This window comes from Corvus moneduloides, chromosome 1, assembly GCF_009650955.1.
Source record: "Corvus moneduloides isolate bCorMon1 chromosome 1, bCorMon1.pri, whole genome shotgun sequence".
NCBI lineage: Eukaryota > Metazoa > Chordata > Aves > Passeriformes > Corvidae > Corvus > Corvus moneduloides.
In genome coordinates, this window is record NC_045476.1 from 61,903,988 (window position 1) to 61,931,762 (window position 27,775).

The 27,775-nt window shown below is 38.5% G+C and overlaps 1 protein-coding gene across 5 annotated transcripts in view; it reads left to right on the plus strand.

Annotated features, from left to right (window-relative positions):
• Positions 1–27,775, plus strand: part of CDK6 (cyclin dependent kinase 6) — a 138,716-nt gene that overhangs the window by 16,160 nt on the left and 94,781 nt on the right. For all 5 annotated transcript variants that reach the window (XM_032112174.1, XM_032112167.1, XM_032112139.1 and 2 more), the window contains exon 3: positions 15,526–15,661. In XM_032112174.1, coding sequence (XP_031968065.1) covers positions 15,526–15,661 — 136 coding nt within the window. The remainder of the gene's footprint in view (positions 1–15,525; positions 15,662–27,775) is intronic.

Consider the following 27,775-nt stretch of genomic DNA (forward strand, 5'->3'; position numbering starts at 1 on the left):
GTGTTTGGTATTGAAGTGCTAAAGGGAACTGGTTGCAGCTGGGATGGATTGGCATTGCCTGCTTACCCTGCACCCAGTTTTACGCTCCAGCAGAAGCCATTTTGGTCAAAAATTGTTAATGTTTTACAAGAGGAAAAGTAGCTGATGATGTGTGTTGGAGATGGCCACTCATGTGGTCTACAAGTAGTTTAAGACACCTTTCAAGTCTTTCTCAGTTGTGGTTTCTCTTTTTGTCATTACTCCTCACGCTGCCATACTGATCTCATACAGGATTTGCCACTAAGTGGGTTTATTATGTCATTATTGAAAAAATTCTGATGCTGCACATAGTTTCATTACCTCAATTTCATTTTGAGCTAATTGCATGATTGTACAATTGCAAATAGTTGGAAAACTCTGCTGTCTAACTTACATTCCAGTCTGAACTATCCAAGACCTGAGTTTTTGGAAAGCAGGGGTGCTATACCTTTATTTCTTGGAATAATTTTGGGGGAATTTTTATTTTTCCATAATCTCAAAACATGTCAGCCCACACTGTTCCGTAATAGCTTTCAAAATGAAAATCAGTCAATCAATATTGCTAAAAGATTCTGCTCCGTGATTTTTTATGTTGTTTGTTTTATAATTTGACATAACAGTCTTGAAAACAGTTTTGCTTATTGTGGACCTACTAAGACAGTACAGTAGTAGTAAAGTAAATAAGATGCTCTATTAAGCTGTTTGGATATGCGTATTACATATGTATGTGGGTATATGTGGGAAAGGAAAATGATGAAAATGTCAAGATTTGACATTTAAATTGAGAATTATTATTTTGTAACATGGATTAGGATTGTTAGACATAGAGGACTGCAGTTAGTTTATTGCCTGTGCTTTAAAAATGTGTGAACTGTTTTCTTTTTTTAGGTTTAAAAAAAATGGAAAGGTGATGAGGGCAAGTCAGGAAAAAAGCCATCCCAAGAGCTAATGGTTTTTAAAAAGTTGCATGACATTGAAAATTGGAACATGGAACTGAAATGCCATCTCACTCTTAAGTATAATAAAATAGTACATTTTATTAAATGTGTTCTGGAAAGAGTAAATAAAAATTATAAATCCTAATGTCTGTGGCAAAGAGCCCAGGCATCTTTTGGCATCTATTGCCTTAACCTCACCAGGGCAGCAGGCAATGGAACAGGGAGTGTCAATGTTTAAAACCAGGAGAAGTAATTTTTTTAATAGATGGCTTTTTTCTCCGCTTGTTTGCGGTACAAATACATATTTTTAAAGGCTTTAGAGAATATTTAGATGATGGGATTGTGTACCTCCTTTTAATACTGACTTTTTAAAGTTTTCAAATCTTGCAAAATTCAAGATCACTTTAATCTTTCTTCTTTCAAGCATGAAATTGCCATCCCTTATCAGCATTAGTCACTCAGTTCAAGAACTCAGTCATCCCAGAGCACATCCTTTGTACAAAAATATTGCAATATCACTTGTCAGCTTTTTAAATGGGGGCTTTTTTTGAAAACCGTGTTGAGTTCTTGAAGTAATTCAACTACAGTTTTCTGAACGGACATGGATAATCATGGCTTTTCTAATATATTGATCACGGTTATTTTCGGAAGCCTGAAAAAGTGTTCTTGTGCTTTGGAAGATCTAAATCCATGTCACTTCTCTGCCTTCTGGGGTGAAATTGTGTGAACTGTACTGTGTTTAGATGAGTAGTTGTCTACCATGAGTGCTTACATATGGAAGCATCCATGGAAATGAAGACTACTGTATCTTCCTGGATTTAGCAAAAAATAAAGCTCTACTGTGTATGTTTTTTCCAATGGACTTGAGACAGCTGTTTGTCAGTCAAATATTTTCATAATCGAGACACAGATTTTTATATTACAACATATAGATGCCAGTTGCGATGTTTGAGAACCGAGATATGCCTGCATGAAAAGTAGGTAAGGGAAATCACTGGATAGTTTTCTTTCTTCACAGAAAGTCACTTCAATTCTGCGATAGCTCATGAAGCAGCTGAATGGACCTTTATAAAACATGTGAACTAAGTCACTTGTAAGTGGAGACAGCTGGGGTCTATTTAATATCCTGTGTAAAATGGTAGAGGTCAGCTTCCTGGAATAACTTAGGAGTTTTATTTCATGAGTATCCTACTGCTTCAGGGACCTGGGGTGATGGTAAGGCTCTCAAACTAAAGTTCACCATAAGGAAAAGTTTCAGGGCTGGAGGTTTCCTAGCTCTGCATTTGCTGTGGAAGAGTGGGAAGCATCTTGTGGCCTGCGGTATCTACACATCCTCAATGTAAATGTCTGTTGTGTGAGTGGTTATTAATGCAGGCAACTAATCTCAGTTTTTTCTTCCACTCCACTCCTATGTTGTGATTTAGGCTTTGGGATACTAATTGAAAAGCACTGAGAAGTCATTGAGAATCATCGAGACTTTGGACAACAAGTGATTCCCAAATGTACTGATTACCCTAAATACCAAGATTATTTTGTAATTTGTGACATTTGTTCCTAAATCCTAAATCTTGACAGTTTTATGATGTCTTTTTTTCTCCATGCAATTAATAGAGCCATATCTTTACTATCTAAGATTGTACACTTTCTTAAGGTGTTCCCTGTATTTATTCAATTTTATTAGTCCTTGAATTTGGAATCTTATTTTATCTCCTGTCTCCTTCTATTCCACTGTGTGTTGGACATGTCAGTGAAAAAAAATTATCTTTGTAGGCCAGTATCACTGGTAACTGTTCACTCATAAAGAAGTTCAGAAGTTACATGGTAGAGCAATTGATATAATTGGTAGTTCAGTGACATCTTAATTAAATACCTGTGCTGCAGTTAGCCTAAAGATTCATTTAAAAAATTGTACATTTCTAGTGATGTCCAGCATGATTACATACTTTTCGTATTTGTGACAATTTGTCTTTTCCTTGACTGCTTTTTAAAATTGAAGATAAACAGAAGCACTAAAGCAGAAGTAAAAGGAGTAATTGTTTCTGTTAGATGGGAAAAAGGTGAAAAATAGGGGGAAAAAAGCAGTGTGTCGCTGGAGTAGGCAAGCTGACCACAGAAGAGGCTTTTGTAGACTGTGGTGGTTCTGTGGGCCCTGTATTGATTGTGCCGTTGCCTGTTTAGTCAACTCTGCGAAGGCTCAAGACCATCAGCTGTGGTATTTTTGTGCTCTTTCTCCCAACAGAGATTAATAGGGTGGTTGTAGAGTTTAAGGATGGAATAGAGAAAGTAATGAGGAGCAACTCCTTCAGCCCTCATTGTCTCTTGACTCATTCTTGAAATGAAAATAATTACATTAATGGAACAGTTCCTATGTGGCTTAGAAAGGGTTAGAACAATTTCTGTCTCACCCAGTATTTCACTGAAGTGAGAAAGGTAGATCCTGGCGTAGGGAATAGTGTAAGAGCGGGACACACACGAAGCGATAATTCCTGGCTAATTAAGGCTCTCACTGACGTCTCTGTGATCATAAGGAATCCGTGTCCTCTGCCTTGTAAGTCTGTGCATCATCTGCAAGCAGATGGGAGCCAGCCCTGCCTCACTCCCAGGCAGATGCCTCCTGACTCGCTGATGCCATGAGCTGGCTGGTGGCCACATAGCCATGTTAGCTCCGGGAGCCTCAGCCATGGGGCTCCACTGTGCCCAGGCCTCCTTCAGCTCAGCCTGGGCCCATGCGGTCTGCCTGGGCATCACAGAGCACACTCTGCTCTGCTGGCACCACCTGGGTAGATGGACCTTGTTTTCATTTGCCTACATGTAAAAATGTTTTAGTGCTCCAGGAACCAGACCTTGTTTTGCAGGATTTATTAGAGTTCGCTCATTTCTTTCAGAAATGTGAATGATGATGTATGCAAAACAATCAAAATGCAGTTTTGCCGTGTGTTTACATCTGGCATAAACTGTAATTTACAAAATGCTGAATTTCTATCAAAACTATCCATACATTAAAATGTAAACCCTCATCTCATGCTGCTGAAAGACACCCCAAAAGAAACAGTTGCTTTTGCCCTGTAGTAATAAAACGGTCGAATAAAATTTATTGCCAGCTCAAAATGCTGCTAACACCTCATTTTCGTTGCCAAACTCTGCAAATAATCTTTATTTTGTTTTCTTTTACATATGTGTGCAAGAGTTTAAAGGAAATACTTAAAGAGCTGTATAGCCTGTAGAATACTTCACTCCATGTGCATTAATCTTTAAATGGTTGGCTCACTGTGCCATGTAAACTGGCTGGAAAAGGAGGAAATGTGTATCAGGCATCTACCTTAAGAACTGGAGGATGAAAACACCTGAGAATCTTACAAAAATAGATATTTTTGGTTTAGTTTGCATGTGCCGTGAATTAATTTAAAAAAAAAAAGCTTGATAGAGGAAATGACAAGACAGGCAAGGAGCTTGCATGGCCACATGTGAATGGCCATGAATGGGGAGAAGTGCACTATGATGTTCACCTCTTAAAACACTTGCAAGATGTAGTTCTGATGAAACATGTAAGGAATTTGCATGCTAATGGAAAAAAGGATCCCTTTTTATGTATTGAGTGTTTAAGAGCAATTGCCCCCAGCTAAATTTATTAAGCCAGAAGAATCTTGTAAATTTCTATTGAAGATTTATTAGTCCCATTTGTTTCTGTTCTTCAGAACACGAATATTAAACTCTATCCTGCAAGTTTGTCACAGGTGAAATTCTCTTTCAAATTAAAGGAAATTCTGGATCCGAGCCAAAGTCAGTTAAATACATGTACTGACTTCATGAGGCCTAGGTAAAGGCTCTTGTATGCTGAGCTGTTTAGGATTGATCCTGGTCTTTGAGGGTTGAGTGAATAGGGCAGAAATGTTTTTAGTATATTTTTTTTCTTTTGACCTCCCTCTCATTTTAACTTCTACATGGAAGAAATATTTTAAAATAGCTGCAGAAATGAACTGAACAGAACCTGTAATCCCACCAAATAAAATTGCTCAGTTACAGTCTTTCTGGGAAAGAGTCATCTCTTCTAAATTCAGTTAAATTTAAGTATCTTGTCTAAGTTAGTCATCTAGACATCTTCCATAGCAAGCAGGGAGAGACAGTACCTTCCCCAGAGTGATTCAATCAGCTTACTTCTTTCCCCTGAATAAATGAAGGCCTACATGATCCATTTAAACTAACCACCAATCTCTGAGTAGCTCCATTACAGGAGGAATTCCATGGGAGCTGCGAGGGGAACTCATTGCGCAGGGCTGTGATATAGATGGATGGTGTTTGACCTGTCTGTTGATGGGTAGCCAAAGACTGCTATGTTCAATGAAGTTGATAGTTTTCTTGCAAGCCTTAAATCTGCCTTCTGCTGAATTTAAGTACTTTGTAGTCCCATGGTTTTGATACTTTGGTTTTAGAGTAAATATCCCCTCATGCTTTTCTTTTTCTCTTAAAGTTATCTATTACTCTGCCACTCACTTTTTCTTTAACAATGCAACTTACAAAGAAGAGAGCAATGTTTACGTTCATAGATCTGGCTGCCTCACAAAACCTGGCCAGATCCTGTTTGGTTTTTTTACCTATGTGAGCAATTGCCTTTGTCTTTTGATTTTTGGAAATCAGCTGAGTGCTGTTTACTTTGGGGCAGATGGGATGTCATTCGTAGCATGTGGAGTAGTGGTGACAGGACACAGTACAGTGCCACTGGAAGGTTGCTTGAGTTCGCTGTGCTCCTTTCCAGGTTTTGCTGAAGTGAATGGAGGAATTTCCTTTGTCTGAAGTTCATGGTTCCACTGGCATCATGGCATGCAGGAGTATTATTGGGAATACATCTGGCATCAAAGCCTGATCAAAGTCACTTCCCTTACCACGTGTATACAAAAAGCACTGTGAACTGCATTTCTATTTTTACGTCTTATAATCTCATGCAGGACAAATTTGTGGAAATCAACGCACAAAGTGTAAGACACTGCTTGGATTTTCACTTTACTTATTTCTGAATATGGCAACTGCATTCACCACCTAACCATTTGAGTTGAAAGTGGGCAGATATATCTGATCCATTTTCAGGAAATTTTGAGTGAATTCATTTTGTGTGAACTTTCAGTTCTAGTGAATCCATAAACCGATTTTTTCAACAGATCTAGACATTCTTTAGAAGGTGTTTTCATGCAGTTTAAATATCTGATGTTAAATTGCTGTTCCCATTTTTAAGATAACAGGAACTATTTATATCTATTGCTGTTTTCTAGTCCCCCAGGTTAAGACTGGGAAGGCAACAGTTCACAGTTTTGTTCATTTCAGAATTTAAGGACAGACAAATGCTGTGATGAATGCCTTAGAATACATCATGACCATAGTTTTCAGAGATGGAAGCCCATATTCAGGAATTGAGTACTAAGGGTAACTAAAAAGTTAGGAAGGAGAGATTGTGGTACAGATAAGGATGTTAAGTGCAAAAGGGGATCATGCATGTTGGGCCCCATGTTGTAGAGTTCTCACTGCATGGCTAAAAACCAGATAGGGGTTGAAATGACAGACAGGGGTTTGCATTCCTCTATCCAGGTGATGACTGGCTGAGTATAAGAAAGAGGAAAGATACCAGACAGATAAGGCGGATGAAGCTTTAGGTGATGTAAACACTTAAAAATCACTCAGGTGCTTTACATGCTCCAAGTTAAGTGCAGCATAAGTTCTCAGGTAATTCAGGGCTGGTGGCTCATGCAAGGTCAAGATCTATGATGGGTTTACTCTGCACACTAGTACTCTGACTTCAGAACTTCTTTCTTCTACTGACAGGTCTAAAAAAATTTCATGCAGTACTACTCAAAGCTTGTGTTGTCAAGTCAACTGACCATGCTGTCATAGCAATAAACAGACTGGTAGGAGTTTGCACCCTATTTCCCAGTGGTGTTGGTTTCATTCTCTTACCAAGGATTTCCTTTTTATAGTGTCATTTAGAGAGACAAGAACTTTTTATGTAAGAAATGGTACATAATAATAAACCCCAATGTAAACAAATGGGCATGATAGTGAACCATGCAATGTTTTACTGTGGTTTGCTCCTTTGTCTGCTAATTGCTTTCTGTTTAATACATGGATATACAGCATGTTACATTAAAAGGTCTATAGATTCCCTTAGTAATAGCATTCCCTGAATACATTAGAACAACACAAGTCAAAGAATTAAAAATAATGAATTTTATTTTCTTATTAACATCTCTTTTTACTAACATATACACTGCTTATTCACTTTGTGCATGTTTAGTATTGTCAACTTTAGCCAATTTAGCCTTTTGTTTTTCTTTAGGCTTTTTTTTCTTCTGATTTGTGCTCTTTTGCTTTAGCAATGGAATTCATGGTATTGTTAAACTGTGGAAGTTTTCCCCTTCTAAAAGTCATCTCTTGATCCTTCTTTGAGAAAGACAAACTGTTTGGTCCCAAATCTACCTATGAAACATAGAAATGTATTTTCTTACTAGGCTTTAATGTGTCAGTGTCTCACAAATCATTACAATACTTAGTGCCAGTAACAGAACCACAGCAAAATATTTTGCATTTATTGCTCTCTCTCCCTTCCTCTACACCATCAGCATCACAGCTTTGGACTCCTTTCAAGTGCTGCCAGTACTGGTCTGTCCTGGGAAGTGGTAGCAACATCGTCAGCACTCAGGTGTATTTGCAACCTTTAGCAAGGCCCCTTACTTTGCTTTTTCATTGTCTGACAACTGTTTCGGAAGGACTCTGTCAGGCTGCTTCTGTTCAGGTTACTTGTATTCCCGAGGTCTTAGCCTATGCTGGGTGGTTAATTAGCACCCAAACAGCACATGAGTTTTCAGTGCAGCCACCATCGTCCAGAATAATTGTGGCTGTAGAGTAACCTGGAGGTCTTTCAGAAACAGCAGCCCCTGGATTGATGATAAGCATCAAAACAGAGGACCTCTTCTGTCACCTTCTGCAGTAGCTGCTTCTTTATTCTTCGGTTCCCCCATGAATCTATAAAAAGCAAGAGTTTGTACTCTAATCTGCATTGGAATTACTTATAACCTTAAAAAAGCTGAATTAAACACCTCAGGAACTGCTGTGATACTGCAAAGGTTTAAAAAACTATATGAGATTGTACAGAGTATCAAACAGCACGTTGGATTTTTTGCAGTGAATACTTTTTATGTGGAGTGAAGGGTTATTATTTCCTTTGTTACTTTTGATGTGTTGGCATCACAATTAAATCTCATGTGTAGATAGATTACATTATTAAGCCACTGAAGAATGAATGATAACTTATACTATTGTAAAATCTTCTGAAGATGAGTTGTTTTTATTTAAAACTAGAAGAGAGATGATCAGCTTAGATTTAGGTCCCGTAGGTCTGGCACAAGCATGAATTCCAAATGTAAACTGAAATGGGGAGTCTGTAACAAGCAGTTTGTCTGTGAGCTACAGTAAAGACTGGATTTTGTTGCACCTCATCTTGCATCGTGTACAGCTGTGAGTCCAGAATAACTTCTGGGCTCCTTTCATTTGAATTAAACAAAATCAATATTCAGGCATAAGTTTTAGTTACATGTTGAGGAAATTAGGGAATCTAAAAAGGAATGCAGGTGTTCCCTGAGGAAGGTATTACGAAGAAAATCTAAAAAACTTAACAACAGATGCAAACACAGTCCCAATGAATGGGAGCATCTCTAATTTGTTCTCTGAACTGGAAGCTTACAGAAGCTTACTGGAAGTTCACAGCACTGTATAGCGGCAGCGTACATGACTTTGAAAGGCAGTGTAGATTTGCTTGTTGAAGGATCACATGAGAGCACTATGAATAGGTCAGACAGCTATTGCTGATCCTAAACAATCTGTCAACGACTGTCTTCATAACAGGCCATGTTATTTTTCTGATTCAGGGGTAACTTGGCCTGTCCCTCGCCTGTCCTCGGACAGACTCCTTGGTACAGCAGCACACAGGCGTGTGTTTAGGCACCACCCAGCTGGTATTTTCCCTCGGTAATGTCAAGGGCTCAGTATGTGGCCAGTTTGGATAAAATCAACTGCAGTGCAATTATTCATGGACTGGTGAGGAGTTAAGCATTTTAAACACTGGTGAACTATAGGATAAGTCCTGAAGTGAAGTTCTGCAAGGCAGGATATAGTTTGAATTACGGAGTCTTACTAGATCCTTTTCTGGTCCTTGTCTATTAAAGATAATCTCCCTTTGCAAAGAAGGTGAAAGAGAAATGGCAGTGTGAGAGCTAAAGTAGACAGCATGCTGCTTTAAACAAAGAAAGGTGCAGAGAATATCTTGTCAGGCCTATTTTTCCTTGAAGTAAAACTCTTTTAACAACTTAATCTTTTAGTGGCTTGAGTGGCACACTGAGCAAACTTACTTGGCCTTTTCATCTTTTGGGCACAAATCTTGGTTTCTGTTGAAAATGAAAACTAGTTTTGGTGGTTTCATTGGAGCAGACATTTGTCTGCATCACAAAACCGTTCAGTCTGGCACCAGAGCTCGTCATTGCTTGAGTGGGGCCCAGCGCAGGAGAGCAGGGGTGTCGCAGGTCAGGGCTGCAGTCGGGACTGAGCGTTGAACGCTTGCCCAGTCAGCCCACTCTATAGGACTTTAGCCAGTGCTATTTACTTCGCTTTCAAGAGCATCTGTTTCTCTCTGTCACTTTGTCTGTCTGTCTTCCTCACGCACACTTAAAGAACAAAAACCTCTTTTATACAGCTCAGCATTTTAAATAATTTTTCCAAGTCAGAAAGGGAGAGAGACTGGAAAAAATTACAGCACAGAGCTCAGCTTGCAGATGAACGATTGCCTTGTCATCCTAATGTCCCCCTTCCTTCCTTAAACCTCACTGGTGAGTGGGCTATAAGCAGCAGTATTGGCTGGGCTCTGCTGGAGTAGGTCTCCAGAACAGGACTTTCTGCTGCCTTGCTTTCATTATACAGTTGCTTCTCTGTGGTAGCTAATTCTGCTCTGCGCACAGGAGATAATGACTGAGTGACTTGAGAGTTGAAAACATCTATCTACATAACATCTCCCTGTCCAAGATAAATTGATTGATTTTATCTGATGTTAAGTTCTCCCTTTACTACTGTTTGCCTGAAAGAGATTTCAGATTTCTCCTGGAGGCAAAAGGTGAACCTGCTAGTCTTTCCTGGAAGGGTGGCAAAGCAGGAGAAATGTTCACTAACTCCAAGAGCCCAATAGAAAGTAGAGAATAAGGATTTAAGACTTAAAGTTGCCATGAACACTGTAGACATACCCAAGCCTATTTTATTTAATCGAGTTCGGCTCTGGGCACCTGACTGTTGCTGGATGGAGCTGACTGGTGCTGGAGGCAGTGCTGTGCCCTCACGCTGTATGTTTCCTGTGCCGAGGTGGTTCTATTGGCAACAGTCAAAGTCTGTCTTATGTTGCAGCCTGCTGTGGAGGCATATCTTAAGCACTGATACTCATTGGGGAGGCTGCAGCTGGAGTGACAAGCATGTTGGGAAGCTCTTAAAGACCCCATTTGCTTCTGAAAATGGAACTTAGGTCTTGCATTACTGTGTGGCTTTACAAATGTTATACTAGGAAAAATGCAATTTGAATATGAGATACTTAGAATTTAGTGGCCTGTTCATCTGCATGTGTGCTTTTTTTCCATCTGAAAGTGTTCTACTAAAGCTCCTTTGAGCAAGAAAACTCTACATCTGAAATACCAGCTTTCAGAGGCAGAAGTAGGTGATTGCTGATTAAAATGAGACAAAGCAGTATGTCCTGAACAAAGGGAAAGACCTCTGTCATGTGTTTCAGAGTGAGAAGCTCTATTTCCTGTTTTGCTCTGTGGGACTTGGTTCTCCTTATGCACATGTTCCACTCCAGTTGCCCAGCTGTTGTCTTCTTCATCTGAAAGATGACCACTTTGTTACAATCCATTGGGTATTTGTGATTCCAAGTAGAGACTGATTTCTGTCAGCAGTCTTTTTTTGCATCAAAAGTAAGAAAGGAAAAGATAGCTCATATTAGAAGTAAGGGTAAAACTGGTTTCTTTCAAAGAGTACGTAATTTATAAAGTTGGGATGAACAAAGGGCTTGCTGCTGAGTGACTTCCTGAGAACACAAGAGTCTGAGGCTGCTGCTGAAATTTGGACTGAGAGGACGACCGACTGTCGTTCTTCAATACTTCTAGGTATGAGAGGCAGAAATTTTCTGTACCCTTAAAACTTACGAACTTCCAAGATTAACCTGAGCCAAAGGCAGTAAACACAAAAGTTGTTCTGGTCCTCCTCCCCATATTTGTCAATAAACCTCAGTCATGGCCTGTGATAATCTTGGTATCCCAATCTTGTGGTGTTAACATAAACACTGTCAGTACACAAGTTCTGTGCTGGTTTTCTGTCATGTAGATAAATACCTTTCAGGGTTAGGCTGAGGCCACCAAACTCTTTTCATCTGTATTTTTGCTCAGATTTGTAAAATCTTAAAACTGGAGCATATTATTTTGCCACTGTTTACCTAACCACAGTCTTCTAAAGCATTTCTTGTACACATAAATCAAAGGCTCCCAATTCTCTTCCTCCGTTACGCATAAGCTAGGAAGTAACTCTTTCTAGGAAGACACTGTTCTAAAGAAAATTAAAGTAAATCTATGTTACTAGAAATCTTTAGGGGCCAAGGACTGTTTTTTTTCACTCCTGTGAGTGACCGTACAAGGATACATACGTGTTCATGTTGGATTAGTCCTACTGCAGCAAAAATAACAGTAAGTGTCAGCAGCAAATATTTAATTTTGGTCTTCCTTTTGGCTATGATCCAGTTAATTTTCCATAAGTACCTACTCATATCAAACAGTCTACTCATTGTTTGACGATGGCCAAGAGAAATTATGTCCTACAGTTTTTTCCGGTCTTACAGTCAGGTCTGTCTTTTGGTATGACTGACCTGATCTCCGTCACTGTTACCTCAGTTTGCTCAGGAAAAAAATGTGTGTGCCACTTGAGAACGGGAAGCTTCATAGCAATTCTCAGAGCATCTCAAAAGCAAATGTAGTAACATTTAGGGACTTTCTGGGATCAGTTACCATCTACCAGTCAGTAGATGCAATAGTTTTCAAAGTCATAACTGTCTTTCTTATAAAAGCATTAGGTATTCGTATTGGAAAATGAAGGTGAACTGAGGTTGCATTTGTCAGATTTGATGCTGTAAGAAGCTATGGAGACTTCAAGGTGCATCATCTGGTTTTCTGCATGCAAAAAATGCCAAAAGTATTTTTGTAGGAAGGCAGGTATTCTTTTAGATTATAGAAAGATCCACTAGGCACTGAACACATAAAACAGAGACACAGATTTGTAGCTGATGAGCATCTACTTCAGAACAATTAACTTGAAAAAATGTCTGCATTAAAACACAGGTTCTCTGTTAGTGTCTCTTGAACAGTGTTCCAGTTCAGATCGACACGTTGGGCGGTGTATGACTCCCAGCCAAACATCTTATTAGATACTTGCAGGATTTCCCATAGCGGATCTTATTTAACCAAATAATTCAAACATTTCTTTTGGAAGTACAATGGAAGGGCAGGGCTTGTGTTTACAAAGTATTCAGTATGGAAATCCTGTATTAATTGAGGTACGTTTACTTCACTTAGGACAGTGTCCACATAGTAACTCTTTAAATAAAAGGCCTTTTGCTGTTGCCTATTCCAGAGAGGCAATCACATGCAATGTCAACCTGTCACATACAGAAAATCATGAGGAAATGGCTTCAGAGATGTGCAATGTAGGCAGCAGAGATGTTCCTAATTAAAGAAGACAGCTTTATGGGTGATATTCTCAAAGTGAATGTAAAAGAGTATAATTTATAAAAAGTAGTTTTATCCCTATGGAAACTACTAAATAAAGAGGCTGTGTCTGTCTCAGTCTATTTCAGGAATGATTAGCAGGGGCGATGCCAGATGTTGTCATTCTGTAATGTCATGGATTCATATAACCTATATTTAAATTATTATCTTTTTAAGGTAGCAGGTCTATTTTGTGTGAGTAAACACAAAGTGCTTCTACCCAGCTCAGTGCAGAATCTGGAGCTTTTATGATTAACAGTAAAGCATTTAGAGTTTCACATAAAGAGTATATATAAAGGAAAGATAATGGTGTTACTCAGTGATAATATTACTACTCAGTAAAAGGTAACCAGAATTGTGCTTCTCTGAGTTCCTTATTTTGCTGTGCCAGAAAATGCCAGAATCAAAATAACCCACATACAGAAGAATTAACAGAGAATCAACATTTTCCTCCATGATGAGTTGGAAGTTATATGTTGCTTCTGTGTTTAATACAGTGAAATCTTTTTTCCTTTTTTCCTTGAATTATAACTCTGCTATAGTTGAAAAAATATTTTTGCCAGTGTGTTAAATACCTGGCAAAAGGGGTGTTCTAGAACATTTTTAGGTAAATGTAGGTCAACACAAAGGAATCATACAGTTGGAAATATTTTCCAGTGTTTATGTTCAGATGTTCAGACCTGTCTGGCTCCTCTCTATTTGCATGTGTTGGGGTTATAGGCAGTCCGGCTACATTCCATGTTGATTTATATAAATATATTGCAGATTATTAACCTCCAGACAAATACCAGCAAATTTCACTTTTCAGGAAAGTATGTGACTTTTCACAAAGCTTATGTACTGTGTACAGGACGTGTACACCTCATTGAGGGAGTCTCAAAGAACGGTATCCATCATGATGAGAAATATGCCAACATATTTTCTCTTACAGTCACTATGTTACCATAATAATTAATGTTTGTTTGTTCGTATTATGATTACAGATTAAGTACAGATTAGTCTTCTAGTAGAGGTAGGGTGACAGTCTCTCCATGTTCTGGAACTCTGGTTCCCAATTTATTACTTGCTGAAAAGCTTCCTTAACCTAAAATGAATGTGCATGCATACATTTTCAAAAGATGGTGGATAATAAGCAATTTTTCAGTTTCTGACCAAAGATTATTTAGGAAATGCTGTCAAAGTGGGAGCACAGCCCTACCATGGTAATGTCAAGTTAAAAATACTGCTCTCTTGAGCCCGAATTACATTCTTCCCAGGTGGTTATGCCTATTTTAGTGTTTCCTTGTCTTGTGAAATATATTGAGATTTAAGGTAAGAAGCAAAATCTCAGTACAAGATCTCAAGTATACGTTGCCAGATTGTCTGTTTTGTCAGATGTCCTCTGGGAAAAGCAGGGACCCCCAAGGCTTTGTGTGTGATCAGTTGTGCTCAGATCCTGCATATAAAGCCTTTAGTCCTTCAACAAACAACAAAAATATTACTTGATAACATTACCAGAAATCCTGCACTTCTTAATTCTAATAAAGTAATTCTAAGGAACAGGGTGAAAGATAAAAGTAATGTGACAGCATCACTGGTATGATGTTGGAAAAAATAAGCCGTAGTATCAACTCTAGTTTGGTCTGTTATCAATGAGAGACTCTTCAGTTTAATTGGCTAGACCTTTTTCTCAGTAACTCCATTCATTTTTTAAATCTGCTATCACCTAGTAGAAGTAGTGATTCATTTTACTGCCTCGCCTCAGAGAGAAATGCAATCTGATCTTAGAATATAAAATTAAATGAATAAGCACATGAGTTTAAAGTGTGTGAGCAGGGAAGAAATGTCCTTCCGGCTGTTTAGATGGTTTCCTCTTAGGATTTTGTAGAAGTGGGACTTGAGGAAGGATAGTGAAAGTCACTGGTATGAATATAGGTGTGAAGCATAGAATGATGGGCAGATGTTTTTGAAAAAGATAAAACAGTGGTTAAAGCTGGCATGGTAGATGGAGAAGATGAGAGAAATCCTACTTAAAAAGAGAAAACAATGGAAAACAGAGTAATCAGATAGGAATGTGGTGTTATGAAGAGCTTTGTAAATTATTTTGATATTGTGCAACAAGGTGAAATGATAAAGAAGCTTCAGTATAAGAATGACCAAAAGTGGTGAAAGAAGTAATGACATCTTGTGCACAAAGCTTTTTTCCAAACTGTATACTGACTCTGAATGTATTCCTTGCATTGAGGAATTTGCAAGAGGGATCAGCAAAAAAATTCTGTTCATGCTGAAGGAGATTTAATTATAAAGCTGTATAATGGTATACGTGGGAATTACGTGGAAAGAAACTGAAGGTGCATGCAAACACTCTGTATTTTTTCTCAAAAATATTTCCTGCTTTTTTTTTTTTAATGACTGTAGGTACTGGAGCCTAGAATGTGGATAAATATCAAGGAATTTTCTGTATTAACTCTAGTTGCTGTGTCAAAAAATACATTCTTTTTGTGTAATTATTCTACATTCAACAGCTGATGAGTTCTTAATAATTAATCCTATTTCAGAATTCACAAGTGGAAGACTGAGATGGTAATTTTGGTATATCAACTGTTATCTGATGAATCAAGAGCTCAAAGATTGGTCTACCTTTGGAAGGCTCTTTTCCATTCTATATACTGGAAGAAATTTAAATAGACATGCTTGAGATGAAAGGTATGTCTGTACTGGTTGCTGTATACTTACCTCTTCTCTTCTTTTCCTCCTCTCAGATTGTTTGATGTGTGCACCGTGTCACGAACAGACAGAGAGACCAAGTTAACGTTAGTGTTTGAACATGTGGATCAAGACTTGACTACTTACTTGGATAAAGTTCCAGAGCCTGGAGTGCCTACTGAAACTATAAAGGTATTTAAGGAGAAAGATTTTAGAAGATAATATTTTGGAGATAAATAAGAGAGACAGACTGCATTTTGATTCCATAGTATTTTGTTACATCAAAATTGAGTAGTGCCCAGCTTGGGACATGAACTGCAGCACAAAGTAACAGATATAATTTCTTTCTGGAAATGCTGCACATGTGGTTTTATTCCTCTTCCAGAGTTCTAAATTGACTGAATCTCTACTGTTACACCAAATGTAGCATTCAAGCACAGGAAGGACATGAACCAGTTGGAGCAAGTCCAGAGCAGGGTCACTAAGTTGTTTAGAGGGATGGAGCACTTATCTTACGAGGAAAGGCTTAGAGAATTGAGATTGTTCAGCCTGGAAAAGAGAAGGCTTAGAGGTGACCTAATTGCAGCCTTCCAGTACCTGAAGGGAGCCTGCAAGAAAATGGAGAGAGACTATTTGCAGGAGCATGTAGTGACAGGAAAAGGGGGAGTGGTTTAAAACTGAAAGAGTATGTTTAGATTAGATATTAGGAAAGAATTCTTTACTGTGAGGGTGGTGAGACACTGGAACAGGTTGCCCAGAGAAGTCATGGCTGCCCCACCCCTGGAAATGTTCAAGGACAGGTTGGATGGAGCTCTGAGCTACCTGGTCTAGTGAAAGGTGTCCCTGTGCATGGCAGCAGGATTTTTAAGGTCTCTTCCAATAATGCTGTTCTGTGATTCCGTGATTCTGTGAAATGGTTAAGAATGACCTTTGCTTCCAGCTGCAGGCAGATGATTCTGTTATTGTTTAGGTGGAGACTACTTGAACCTTCCCTTAAAGGTGAAGTGCTGGATATTGTTAGAATGAATAAAATAAATCCTGTGCTCCTTATCCCTTTTCCTTTGCCTTTCATTTCCCCAAGAGACTGCTTTTGTTTTATGTCCTTCTTGCCAGCAGAGTTTCTGTACAGTCTAAGAGCAAGAAATGTTCATTGTGTACTTGTGGTGTGCTCTGCAGAGGATGGGCTGAAGGGTGGGGGTAGTCATGACCAGTTGTTTTAGAAGCTGGGAAGGCTCTCGGTAACTGGGAGGACAATCATGAAGTTTTATTGTCATGTTATCTCATATTCTGCATCTTTAAGGGAGGACCTCTACCTAGGATAGGATGTGCTTGCATTATTGTTAATAAAATGCATATACCAACTCCTCTGCTTTTCTGGGAATTTCACAGCAAAGTGCCATGTTGAGGATTATAGGTTGAAGTGTTTGACAAAAACGTTTATACCTGGGAAGAGAAGCAGAGGGATTGATGTTGTTACATTTTGACTGTGTCTGTTTAACATTTCTTTTGATTTTTCTATTTCCATGAGGAGAAATCATTTATGCTTTCAGAGATGTATCATCTTTCACTTGTATAAGTACTTTCTGGAAGTATGTTGTATCATCTTTGTCTGGCAAAAGTCTCCAGGGAGGAAAAGAAAACGTGAAAACTACTGGAAATTTAATTGTTTTAATAGTTTTTTAAACAACTTAAAACTTAGGAGGTGTTTGATCTTTCAGTATAAAATTAGAACTAAAGCAGATAAAGATCTATTCACTGTTGTCAAAGTCACATATGTATAATATCAGACAGTTCCAGCAACCATGTTTTTAACCAACCTTAGTGGTTAAAATAAAATTTTTGGAAAATGGATACAGCTTTGATGCAGTCAGAAGAAGACTGGACTGTACCTGTTACATTGTAGAACTATTTTATGATAATGCTATTAAGGTTCTGTTTTCCTCCTAGGACTTTGAAGCTACTTACGTGAACTGTATTTCAGCTTAACTAACCTTGGGAAAATAAGATGCAAGGTGACTGGCATATTATCTAACTAAATACATTGAAATTGATGGGAGCTGAAAGAGCAAGCCTCTGAAATCTCAGTTTGAAGTATCTTTTGATCTATGTTTCATTTAAAGGAAATACAAGACATGAGCACTGTACTAAAGTATTTGTGATTTCCAAAAATCCTGTTCTAAATCTGCACTATTAGACTGTCATATACATGTTTGAATATACATTTCATGGAGATTATATACTGATGAAGAAAATAGTTGTGCTGCTTACTTTCAAAAAGCCCTATTCTGCATACATGGTTTACTAGTTAACCCAGTTGCTATATCTGACAGTTTGGCACAATAAAATAGAAAAGCCACACAGAAACAAAGAGAAGCAATTTTGGTCTTTTATGTACAGTGCAAGTTCCACTGCAACTAGTGAAATTAGTAACTGTAAAATTCAGCTTGTGGTACATAATCTCTTTTTAAATGGGTGAGGAAAAATGTAAAATTGCTGTTTACTTGGTCATCACTGTTGATTTCAACATTTTCACAGTAGCTGATGTGTTTTTTCTTGAATCCTGTTTGGCACAGGAAAAGAGAGAGATTCGGTTAACCTAAGTTGCACCCTGTTGCTTCATGTTTGTGTCAAAACGCCCAGTTTTTGGAGGTACTTTTGCTGATAGTCAGGGCTGATCACATGAGGAAGGGTCTCAAGGCTTATTTTTAGTATATTTCAATACCTTTCTAATGATACAAGCTTTATGGATATTCCTGGTAGAAATTGAGAAAAAACATACTTCTCCTGGCTGCAGGGAAATACTACAATTTTGTAGCAGCTGAGCATTTAACCCAGAGCACATACATCGTTAAATGACTAATCTGACTTTTTATAGTTTGGCTTTTGAGGTTAATATGGATTTGTACTTCATTTATTTTCCAGAATTGCAGACAATTTGTGTAGAGTATTTCCCCTCACTGCCAGCACAGTACAAAACAACTGCCAGTATTGTAAGACCATCTGTTAAAGTTCTGCATGTGTCAGCAACACAGAAGTGCCAAATGAGCCAAGTAAGCTCTGGATAGCTTGAAGGATCTAATATACCTCTTTGGCACTATGGTGTAAAATCAACAGTTGTTAGTGGAACTTCAATGACATAAAATTACTATGAGAGAAGTATCAGCCCCAAAAGATCCTTTCTGTGTGAATTGACTACCATCATTACATAACATTTAGGAAAGGGAGGCTCAGCTTTTGCTGGTTTGGGGCATGCTGGGGTTTTTGGTTACCAGTTGTCAAGAAATATAAGTGACACCAGTACCATTTTAAGAACTTGTATATGTTTTGCAGGCAATCATCAGACTGTAGCAGTTCAGAGAAATTAACCATATTGATCATTTAAACACAACTAGAGCTTTTGTCTTAATGTTGCTCACCAATGCCTTTCTAATGCGTAATGTGCTGCAGTAGGAGTCACCCCAGAGGGTGTTTTAGAAAGATATAGACAGGTGTCCATGACATGGTAGAAGAGAGGTAGTTTCCCTATGTGATGTTGCCTGGTAGTGGGAATACTCACCCAGGATGTAGAACAGACGTGCTGTCTTCCCCTTTCTATCACCAAGAGTGTGAATGCTCTCATCCATTTCTGTGGCTCTGGCTTCTGGGTTCTAGGTTATTCTGGACAGAGGAATTTTATATCTTTTCCTGCTGAAGCCCTTCCACTATTATTTAATGGAGTCTACTTTGAGCTAGAGATGGTGAACGCTACTCCAAGTACTTGTAGACATAGTGTTCACTTTTGAAAGAGAGCTATATTCAGCCTTTAATCTACTTAATAAGCCTTTGTAGCTGCTGGACTGTAGTCACGCTCACACTTGCTGGCTTCCTCTGTCAGACCTGATTAATATATGTTCCATATGGCATGAATCAGAATCAGCGATGACAACGTCTTCCTTCTTTCCTCTCTCCCCATCGTCTCCTCCCTTCTTTTCTTCATGGGATACTCTTTAACTTCGGTGCAGTTTATGTGGAAATGGAAGGTATGAGTTCAGTTTCCTTTGGACACAGCTGTTAGTCATGCAGAGGTCTTTGGTAACATTAATGGTCTTAGCAGTTGAGTCTCCAAGAGACTTGGCTCATTAGGAACTTTTGTTAGTTGACATAAGGGCAGTGGAAGTGGGAATGACACGTCTGCCACAGAAAGATGAGGGTTTTTTTAAATAGGTAACAGACCACTAAAGCATTTTGATGTTCTAGCCTTTGTGTCTGGAGCGTGTTTAACCTGCATGGTCACATTTTGTTCTGATGCTTGTGAGACTGGCATGGGGTTTTTTTGCTCCCAAGTAATTTTGATATGGATATGGTTGTTATAACACTAAGTACATTTTTAGTGTGTAAATCTTGCATATGCAACCAAGATATGTTTATTGATTTAAGATAATGCAGTGTATTTAATAATATTTAGCTTTAAATTGATCTCTGTGTGTGATGGCTTAGTATATAAAGCTGTACATTAAGTTGTTATGAAATGGTTTTTTGGAGTTCCTTCTGGTCATCTTGTTCTGCTGGACCAAAGAGTCTGTAACAGTGAGAGGGAACAACAAACTGTTACTGAGGTTCTTTAATTTTAGTAATGAACAAAGTTAACTTTGCGAGGTAATGTCATTATAAGTAGACTTGTGGCTTCTTGCAGTAGTTTTCTTGCAGAAATTTAAAATTTAGGCTACATGTGCTAAGTGTGCTGTGCCTGTTTCAATCTGGCAGTCAGAACAGGAGGGAACAGAACAAAGGTCTCCAGTATAGCAGGTGCATATGTTTTCTGTCATAATATGTTGCAAAATCCAGGAATGTCCTTCTACCCAGGTCTGTGATACGTGAATCTTCATGGTATTCCCTCCAGCCTGGAACAGGGCAGTGGAATCACAGAGTGAGCAGGGTTCAGTGTATATGCTTTTCTCTGTTGTGTCCTGATTCCTCACCCAAGTGAATGCTTCTGTGAATGGGTATTTTTTGGATATTTACTTCTTTGCACAGAAAGCCTATATACCCATCTGATTCAGGTATGCAGATTTTGGTATTTAGATGCCTGAAATTTAGAAAGTGCAGCAGTGAACCTAATTCCCTTTTGTGGGCTTATCAGATAGTAGCCCATAAATTGAATTTTTAAATATTAGTCCCAGTCATAGAATACATGTTATTGTTGCATCCCTGTGCATGTCCTTAACTTACATTACCTGCTATCAAACCAGGCAGACTGGTCACATCTTTGCAAGACTCTTAGAAAAATTAATGTGAAGATGCTGTTTCTCAGAAAGCAGACCAGTGTTCATTGTTGTGAGGTGACTCATCAGCCATATGCCATGGTTGTACCTACTCAGTTGATCACGTATGAGATGTGAAGCAGATGTCACACAATCATGCAGTTCTGAAAATAAATCAAGATGTTCCAGGAAAACAGTTTCACCAGTACTGAGAGTCTTGAGAGTGTGGCTGTATTTAACAACATCGAAGTTAAAAGTTAAAAAAAAGAACCTGCTCGAATTAATAAGAAAGATACTAACAGAAGAGCTGTTATTATCGTTTTCCTGTCAGTACTTTTATGGTAAAGAAAGAAACAAAACTTAGTGAGGAATTTGGAGTGTACAAATAATGGATCAGATCCCCAACTAATACTAAAAAGTGTAAATCCATTCAGTGAAATAGTGCCTATTTACAGCTGCTAAGGATTTAGTTTTTGTGGATTATTTTGCAACAAATATTTTTCTGAATCTGTGTTATAAATTAGAGTTGCCACTCAAAATAAGTGAAAAACAAAAGGACTGAATTGATATATCAATGTGGGATAAATCTTTTTTTTTTTCTTTTTCTGTTATCTTCCTGTTAGGGGTTGGACTTCTGCATTAAAGGGTAGCAGAAGAGAGAGCAAGTGTCCTGTACGAGCTCTGAAAGAACTAAACATTAAAAAATGGATGTTATCCGGAGTGGTGGTTCCCTCTGTTGTAGGTGGAGTAATTTCTCCCCATACCATGCTGCATGGAGAGACACAACCACATCTCCTCTGGCTGGTAGCACGTAGCAATGTACAAGCTGACCAAGGGGTTAGGAGGAGTTACTATGTGAATAAAGGGACTGACTGCAGCTCAAAGGATGTAAAGGATGTTATGCAATATAGTCTGATATCCACATACCCACACAGTTACTGCTTTAGCTTGGACCTTTTTACTGTTAGTGTACAGCCACTGATTTTAATTATGGTGGCGTAAAATTCTCGAAATTTCTACCGTTTCCAAATTCAAATGCAAACCTTTTCAATCTGATGACAATGTATAGTTGTTTTTTGCAATGCTGTAGCCTGGGATTCCTCAGACCTCCATTGCTTGCAAACTGAGAGCTCATAAAAATGTGAGGCACTCCAATAATTTTAAATCACTCTGTCCTGACTAGAGTGATTTAAAATCAGTGGAGCGCTTCACATTTTTTCTTCAGTTGTTCCAGTTTGGAAAGCAGTCGAGCAACACTGTAGCATAATGCATGAAAGCAACCTGCCTGAAATAATAATTTTAGTCTTTCAAAACAATGATACTGAATTAGAAATGTCACTGTGAAATGATGTCTGTCAAGGGCTCTGTAAATAGACATGTCAACCTACTTTTCTTTTGTAGTCCAAACTCTGAAGGCAGCAGTGCAGTCCAGTAGGGCCCTAAGGGACACATCCTTTTTGAAGTCAGAAGGAAGCTATTGTTTTCAATAGATGGAGGGCCAGAAATCATCTTTATTCAGAAAGTCAAAGGGAATTAAGAAACTGAAGGGATTTTGAATTGTGGGCAGGGAAGGAGATTGAGCCTTTGGTAGAACGGATTTATGATCAAGTCATTGCAAAATTGCAGTATTACAAACACTAGAACTGAAGTGTTGCTATCAGCTCGTTTCATTTCTGTTAGTTCACCAGAGCTGGGCATGGATGTGATGCATAAAAAACCTTATGGATCCTACTGCTCTGCGTTCCCTTGAGATTCTCAGATTGTTAATGACCCTGATTTTTTGCTACTGGAACATCGGTGTGGTACCAATTGCTATGTGAATGCTTTGATGACGCTGAAAGAAAGGGAGCACGTGGTAGGAATAATGCTCAAGCAAGTATAGAAGTGGGGCTAAGCTGCCAGGCAGCGTGTCAGAGACAGTGCCGTACTGTTCTGCATCCAACCAGTGGCAGTTCCTCCAAGTGGGAAGTATTTTTGAGATGCTTTCCTTTGTCTCATGGTGGTGGTGCACAGTTGCAACTTGCTCTGCAAGCACATCCTGCCTCAGTGATCAGCAGAAGTGTCACTCATGTTTCCAGAGTCTTTCTCTTCATCAAACACAAGATGCCACATTTAAAGCAATTAAGAGAAAGCTGGTGCAACTTATGATGCACATAAAGCAGTCGCAGAACAACAGACTGAAATCTTTGGATTTACCCATGTTCTAAATTTGCTTAAAAGCCATATGCTACTTTAGAAAAATAATTTGAAGGTTGGTCTGCAGCAGATGTGAGATAAAGAGGAGATGTTCAAAGAGACATTCTTGACTTTTTGCGGGGACAGATAAGAATCACTTTTTTAATAGTAGTTTCTGCACTGGAAGGAAATCAGTCCCCTATGCAGTACACCCACAAAGTTGTACTTCATACCAAAAGAAGCACACAGAGATGGGAAAAGTAGACAATAGCACAGATTGTGACAAGGTAGATACTTGGGAAATCTGAGCAACATACTTGTTCTTATTGAACTCCAGATTCTAAGGGTCAAACTCAGCTGATCTGGGACAAGAAGCATTGTGGCAGAACACATTTATCATCTCTGTCGACCCAAGTTACTGCTGCTTGGATTCTCTAAACTAGAATGTTTACAAAGTGTCTATATTTACTCACAGCACTTATAGAGCCATAGTGTAAAATAATTCAAAAGCTGGCCACAGACAACTCATAGCTAATAAAAGATAATACAGTAATCAAATAAGTAATTTTTCCTTAAAACTGTTTTCTCTATTCCACCCCAAGAGAAATTTAATAATTTTGGACTAGCTTTGTACACTGTTTTTATGCCAGTGAATAGGCAGGTTATTGTATCCCACAGTAAAAATTCATTTGAAGCGTGTTACTTTAGTAGCATACTGATTTAATCAAGATATGTTTTGTTTGTTTCTTTTCCTCCATAGCAGATGTATTTAGCTTACGCCAGAAAGCAAAATTCCATACAAATGGGCAGAGATGGAATTTTTTTGTATTACATGTTTTCATATGTAGAACGTAAAGTCAGCTTTAAGAATTTTTCTATTATTTATGAATACATAGGCACATAAACACACATACATGTATAAACGTATATTGTAAAAGTCCTCTAACACATTTGCAGAAAAAAAAATACGGCTATTTGAGTGAGAGAAAGGGAAACTATTATCATCACTCTTCTGTCTCCAGAGTTCATTTTCTCAAAATGGGTGTGGCCCAGAAAAGGCCAGAACTGGCAATGCAGATGCTTAGAGTAAAAAGTACACAGATACATAGGGGGTAGCACCAGCTCTCCTGCTGTGCCTAGAGTGGTCTGGTGTATATTGCCTTTACGTGTCTACACATGAAGGCACATTGTACATACATGTACACACACATACACATGTGGGCATGTGGGTGTGTATGTATGAATATATATGTATGTGTGTGTGTATATATACAGACATGTATGTGCTGATTCCCTGAGTCCATCCTATGGCTCATCACCCAAGACAGCTGAGCTGTTGCATTCATAGGGAAGGAATAAAACGAGACCCAGCTGAAGCTGTGCCTCTCCCTCCTACTCAGTGTGTCAGATGAGACACACATGGAGAGCCCCTGTCCCACCCGCCCCTGTGGATACCAGAGCACACACGGTTCCTCCCTGCTTCCTGTCCTCAGGCCATCAGGCAGGAAACTGCAGAGAAGCACCAGCCAGGGGCATCAGCCAGCTACACTCAGCTGCTAGAGCAACTGAAGCCAAAACCTCTTGATACTCAGAGCTGCTTTCAGTGATTTCAACTCCATGTTCTCTGCCTGTTCTATTCCTATTTTCCCTTTCCTCTTTCCATCTTTCTCTTTCACCTTTTTTCCCCTCACTTTCACTTCGTATTTACACAGTAAAGTATTCTTCTGTTCTTTCCCTTCCTCTAGAACTTTTCTCTCCATCACTGTTCTTTCCATTTCATCTATGCTGTCCTTACTCTACTCCCATAAAAGTGTAGCATCATGGAACTGTCACACTGTTTCTCCACCTGGGGTCTGTCTTGCCCATTTTTTTGGTGAGCTTTTAATGGAAGAGGCTCTGTGAAAAGCCTTGACTTTGGTGCCCACCATAATAGGTCCTCCTTTTTGACTGGCCTTTACACAATACCTTATTACACATGAGTCATCATAATCAGATCCTACAACAGCAGTATTGGTGTGAAGCAGTGCTCTTCCACTGCATTGCTGTTTCCCCACCACAGCGACTTCACACATTTACACAACTGCTTCTTTTATGTATCAGTGCTCTGTAATCAGCGTATGGTTCATGTTACAGGTTTCTCAGGTTTCAAACTGAAATAAAATGAGCTTGCTTCCATTTTGAGAATATCCTTTTTGAGAAGTCCAAACAAAGACACACATGATTAGTAAATTCGCAAACAGCTGCCAGAAGACAGAAAATTTAGAATGGAAACACGAGTGAAATAACAGAAGTACTCTTTGTTGTTTGTTCTTGGTGCAACAGCAAGGGAAAATGTTTAGAAATTTAAATGATTGATTTATTTGTAGTTTTAATAAATCAGACATGGTTTTGGAGCACTTGCCAATGTTGCTACTCCAGAGCGCAACTATGGGTCAAATCCTTCTGTGGTGCAACTGTGGGATTCTTAGGGTTCCTCTAGGAGTGAGTGTGGGACAATGCTGTTAGCAGCCGCAGGCAAGCAGTCTTTCATTTGTTTTACTGCAAAGATGGAATCGTTTGTCATTAAGAAAGAGCAAATTACAAAGGTTCAAGCTCCTGGATCAAATCTGTCCTTCGTTTTTGGATTGGAAACCCTATCCAAAGACTCATAAACATCACTATTGTAGATTCTTTTTGCTTCTCTGTTACCATTACAGCTATACAGCACACCATTTACATCTGTACATATAAAACATTTAAACTCATGCTGGAATATATAGTTGCACCTTCTGGTTCAACTTCAATTCCAAAGGAAAAACCCCAAAGGGAGCAGAGGCTCTGCTTCAGCAAAACTTTTAAGCTTCTGCTTAATTTTATGTCAGCAGATTGCTCCAGTATTAAAAATGAGGTTGAAAGACTGAATTAGCGGAGCTAACAGAGGAGAATCAGTTGTTACCCTGTGATACTAACCTGATGAATTCTAACTTTAGAACAAAGAAGAATTGAAACAATTGTTTCCTTAGTCTCAGATTAGTCATAGAACATGTGTTTTGCTTGTGTTTAAATGCTTTGTCAGAGAGAAGAAGTAGTCCTCCCTCAAAACTTATGTGTAAGCAGTGTCTGTGCATTTGCAGCCAGACTCCTGACTATTCACAAAAACTTGTCATAGCTGGTCAGCATGGTAAATTGACTCAGTAATGGCAAAGGGCTCCAGTGATCACAGGGTTTGGTGGACTATTTTGTTTATATCTGTTTTTCATTAATATCATAGCTGTTGTGGCCACAGAATATCCTATTTGCTTTCTTTGAAAATAATGACCCTTGAGAATACCCATTTCCAAGAAGAAGCTGTATTTTGCCATTGTGACCAACTCAATAAATGCCACTTGCATTCTGTCTTTATTAATGCTGAACAGTGTCTTATACCTTAAAGGGCCCTTTGAAATTAGTGGCTTAATTGCGAATGAAGTTACTGCTCAACAGTTTTCACTGTTGCTAAATATGTTACTTTACAAACAACGCCATAAAAATTCTAATTATTCTAAGATGTCCCACTTTTTTTTGTCTATGCAATAGGAAGCATTGCACTGTAACTTTAAAATACCAAAAATAAGCAAGAAGACACATTAACCATCTCTTAAGAGTGTTTAATTTCCAAGCCAATAAACTCAGCTGCTGGATATTTGTCCTTTGTTTTAGAATGTGATAGTTCTGTTGCATAACTACAATTAGGGACTTTCAGAACACTCCAAAATGTTACAAGATTCTGTGGATGGAAATGCAGGGTTGTTTTTAATTTAGTTTTACAACAGGGAAGGAGCACTGGAATGGCAGCATGTTACCTTTTTTTAACATTTAGTTTATGATTCATTCTAAAATATTCTTTCATTTGCAGTTAACATCAGATATTCCTGTTCTGACAAGCAGAGTAAATATTTTAGCAAGGACTTTTTAGAGAGAAATTTTGACAGTAACATACTCCTCCCTTAGTGTTACAAAGGAAATACTTGCTATCCAAACCCAGAGTTGGCATTTTAATGCAAATGGTTACAAAAGAATACACAGAATTTTACAAATGTAAAATGCAGTTAATGAAAGAGTATACAGATGTCTTTCATGTATGTAAGTAAAAATGCCTAAATTGAATTCTGAAAATGTCAACAGTGATCTCTGAGCCATATGCTTGTTATTACAGTAGTATGTTGTGTATAGCTGTCATTCAGTGAGAAACAACACAGATCAAAAGGGAAAATACATATAAAAACAAAGCATTTTGTATTATGTTTTTGCCTTGATTAGAAGATACCGCTTTTTCTTGCTTTTTGTTTGCTCATGTAATTCGTGCTGATGTCTAAAGTGCTTATTGAAGACACAGGAACAGGAGAATAGAGGCCAAGCTGCTTGGGCTATAGTGAACCAAAACTGCAAGAGAGATGCATGCTTTGCAGAGAGTTTAATATGAAAACGAACCACAGTTTCTTTGCTTGGTTTCTGGAGCAGAAAGTCACAAAACAAGCAGAAAACTTCTGGTTCTTGATGGAATGGTTAGTTTAGCTTCCTTACATCATCTACTCTTGAGTATTTCAGACTAACCTCTTTTTCAATTAAACAAATTTAGGCCTAGCTTGACTTAGCCTATCTCTGTGAAGCTGGGGCCTTGGAAAATATTACTGAAGTAGCTTTAGCCTTAGGTTTGCATTTTGTTCTTTTGCAAATGTGGTAGAGGTAACCTTGATTTGCTAATTAGTGAAGTCACGCTTTATTGTGACAGAAAACTAAGAACAGTCCTTCAGTGAAAATAACAAAGACCTACCCCATGGTGATTGATGAGAACGTTGTACAAGTGAAATGAGCTGGAAAGTCATCATCTTGTCTTTTCCTTTGCCACAGGAAAAGCATAACAGAGAGATTT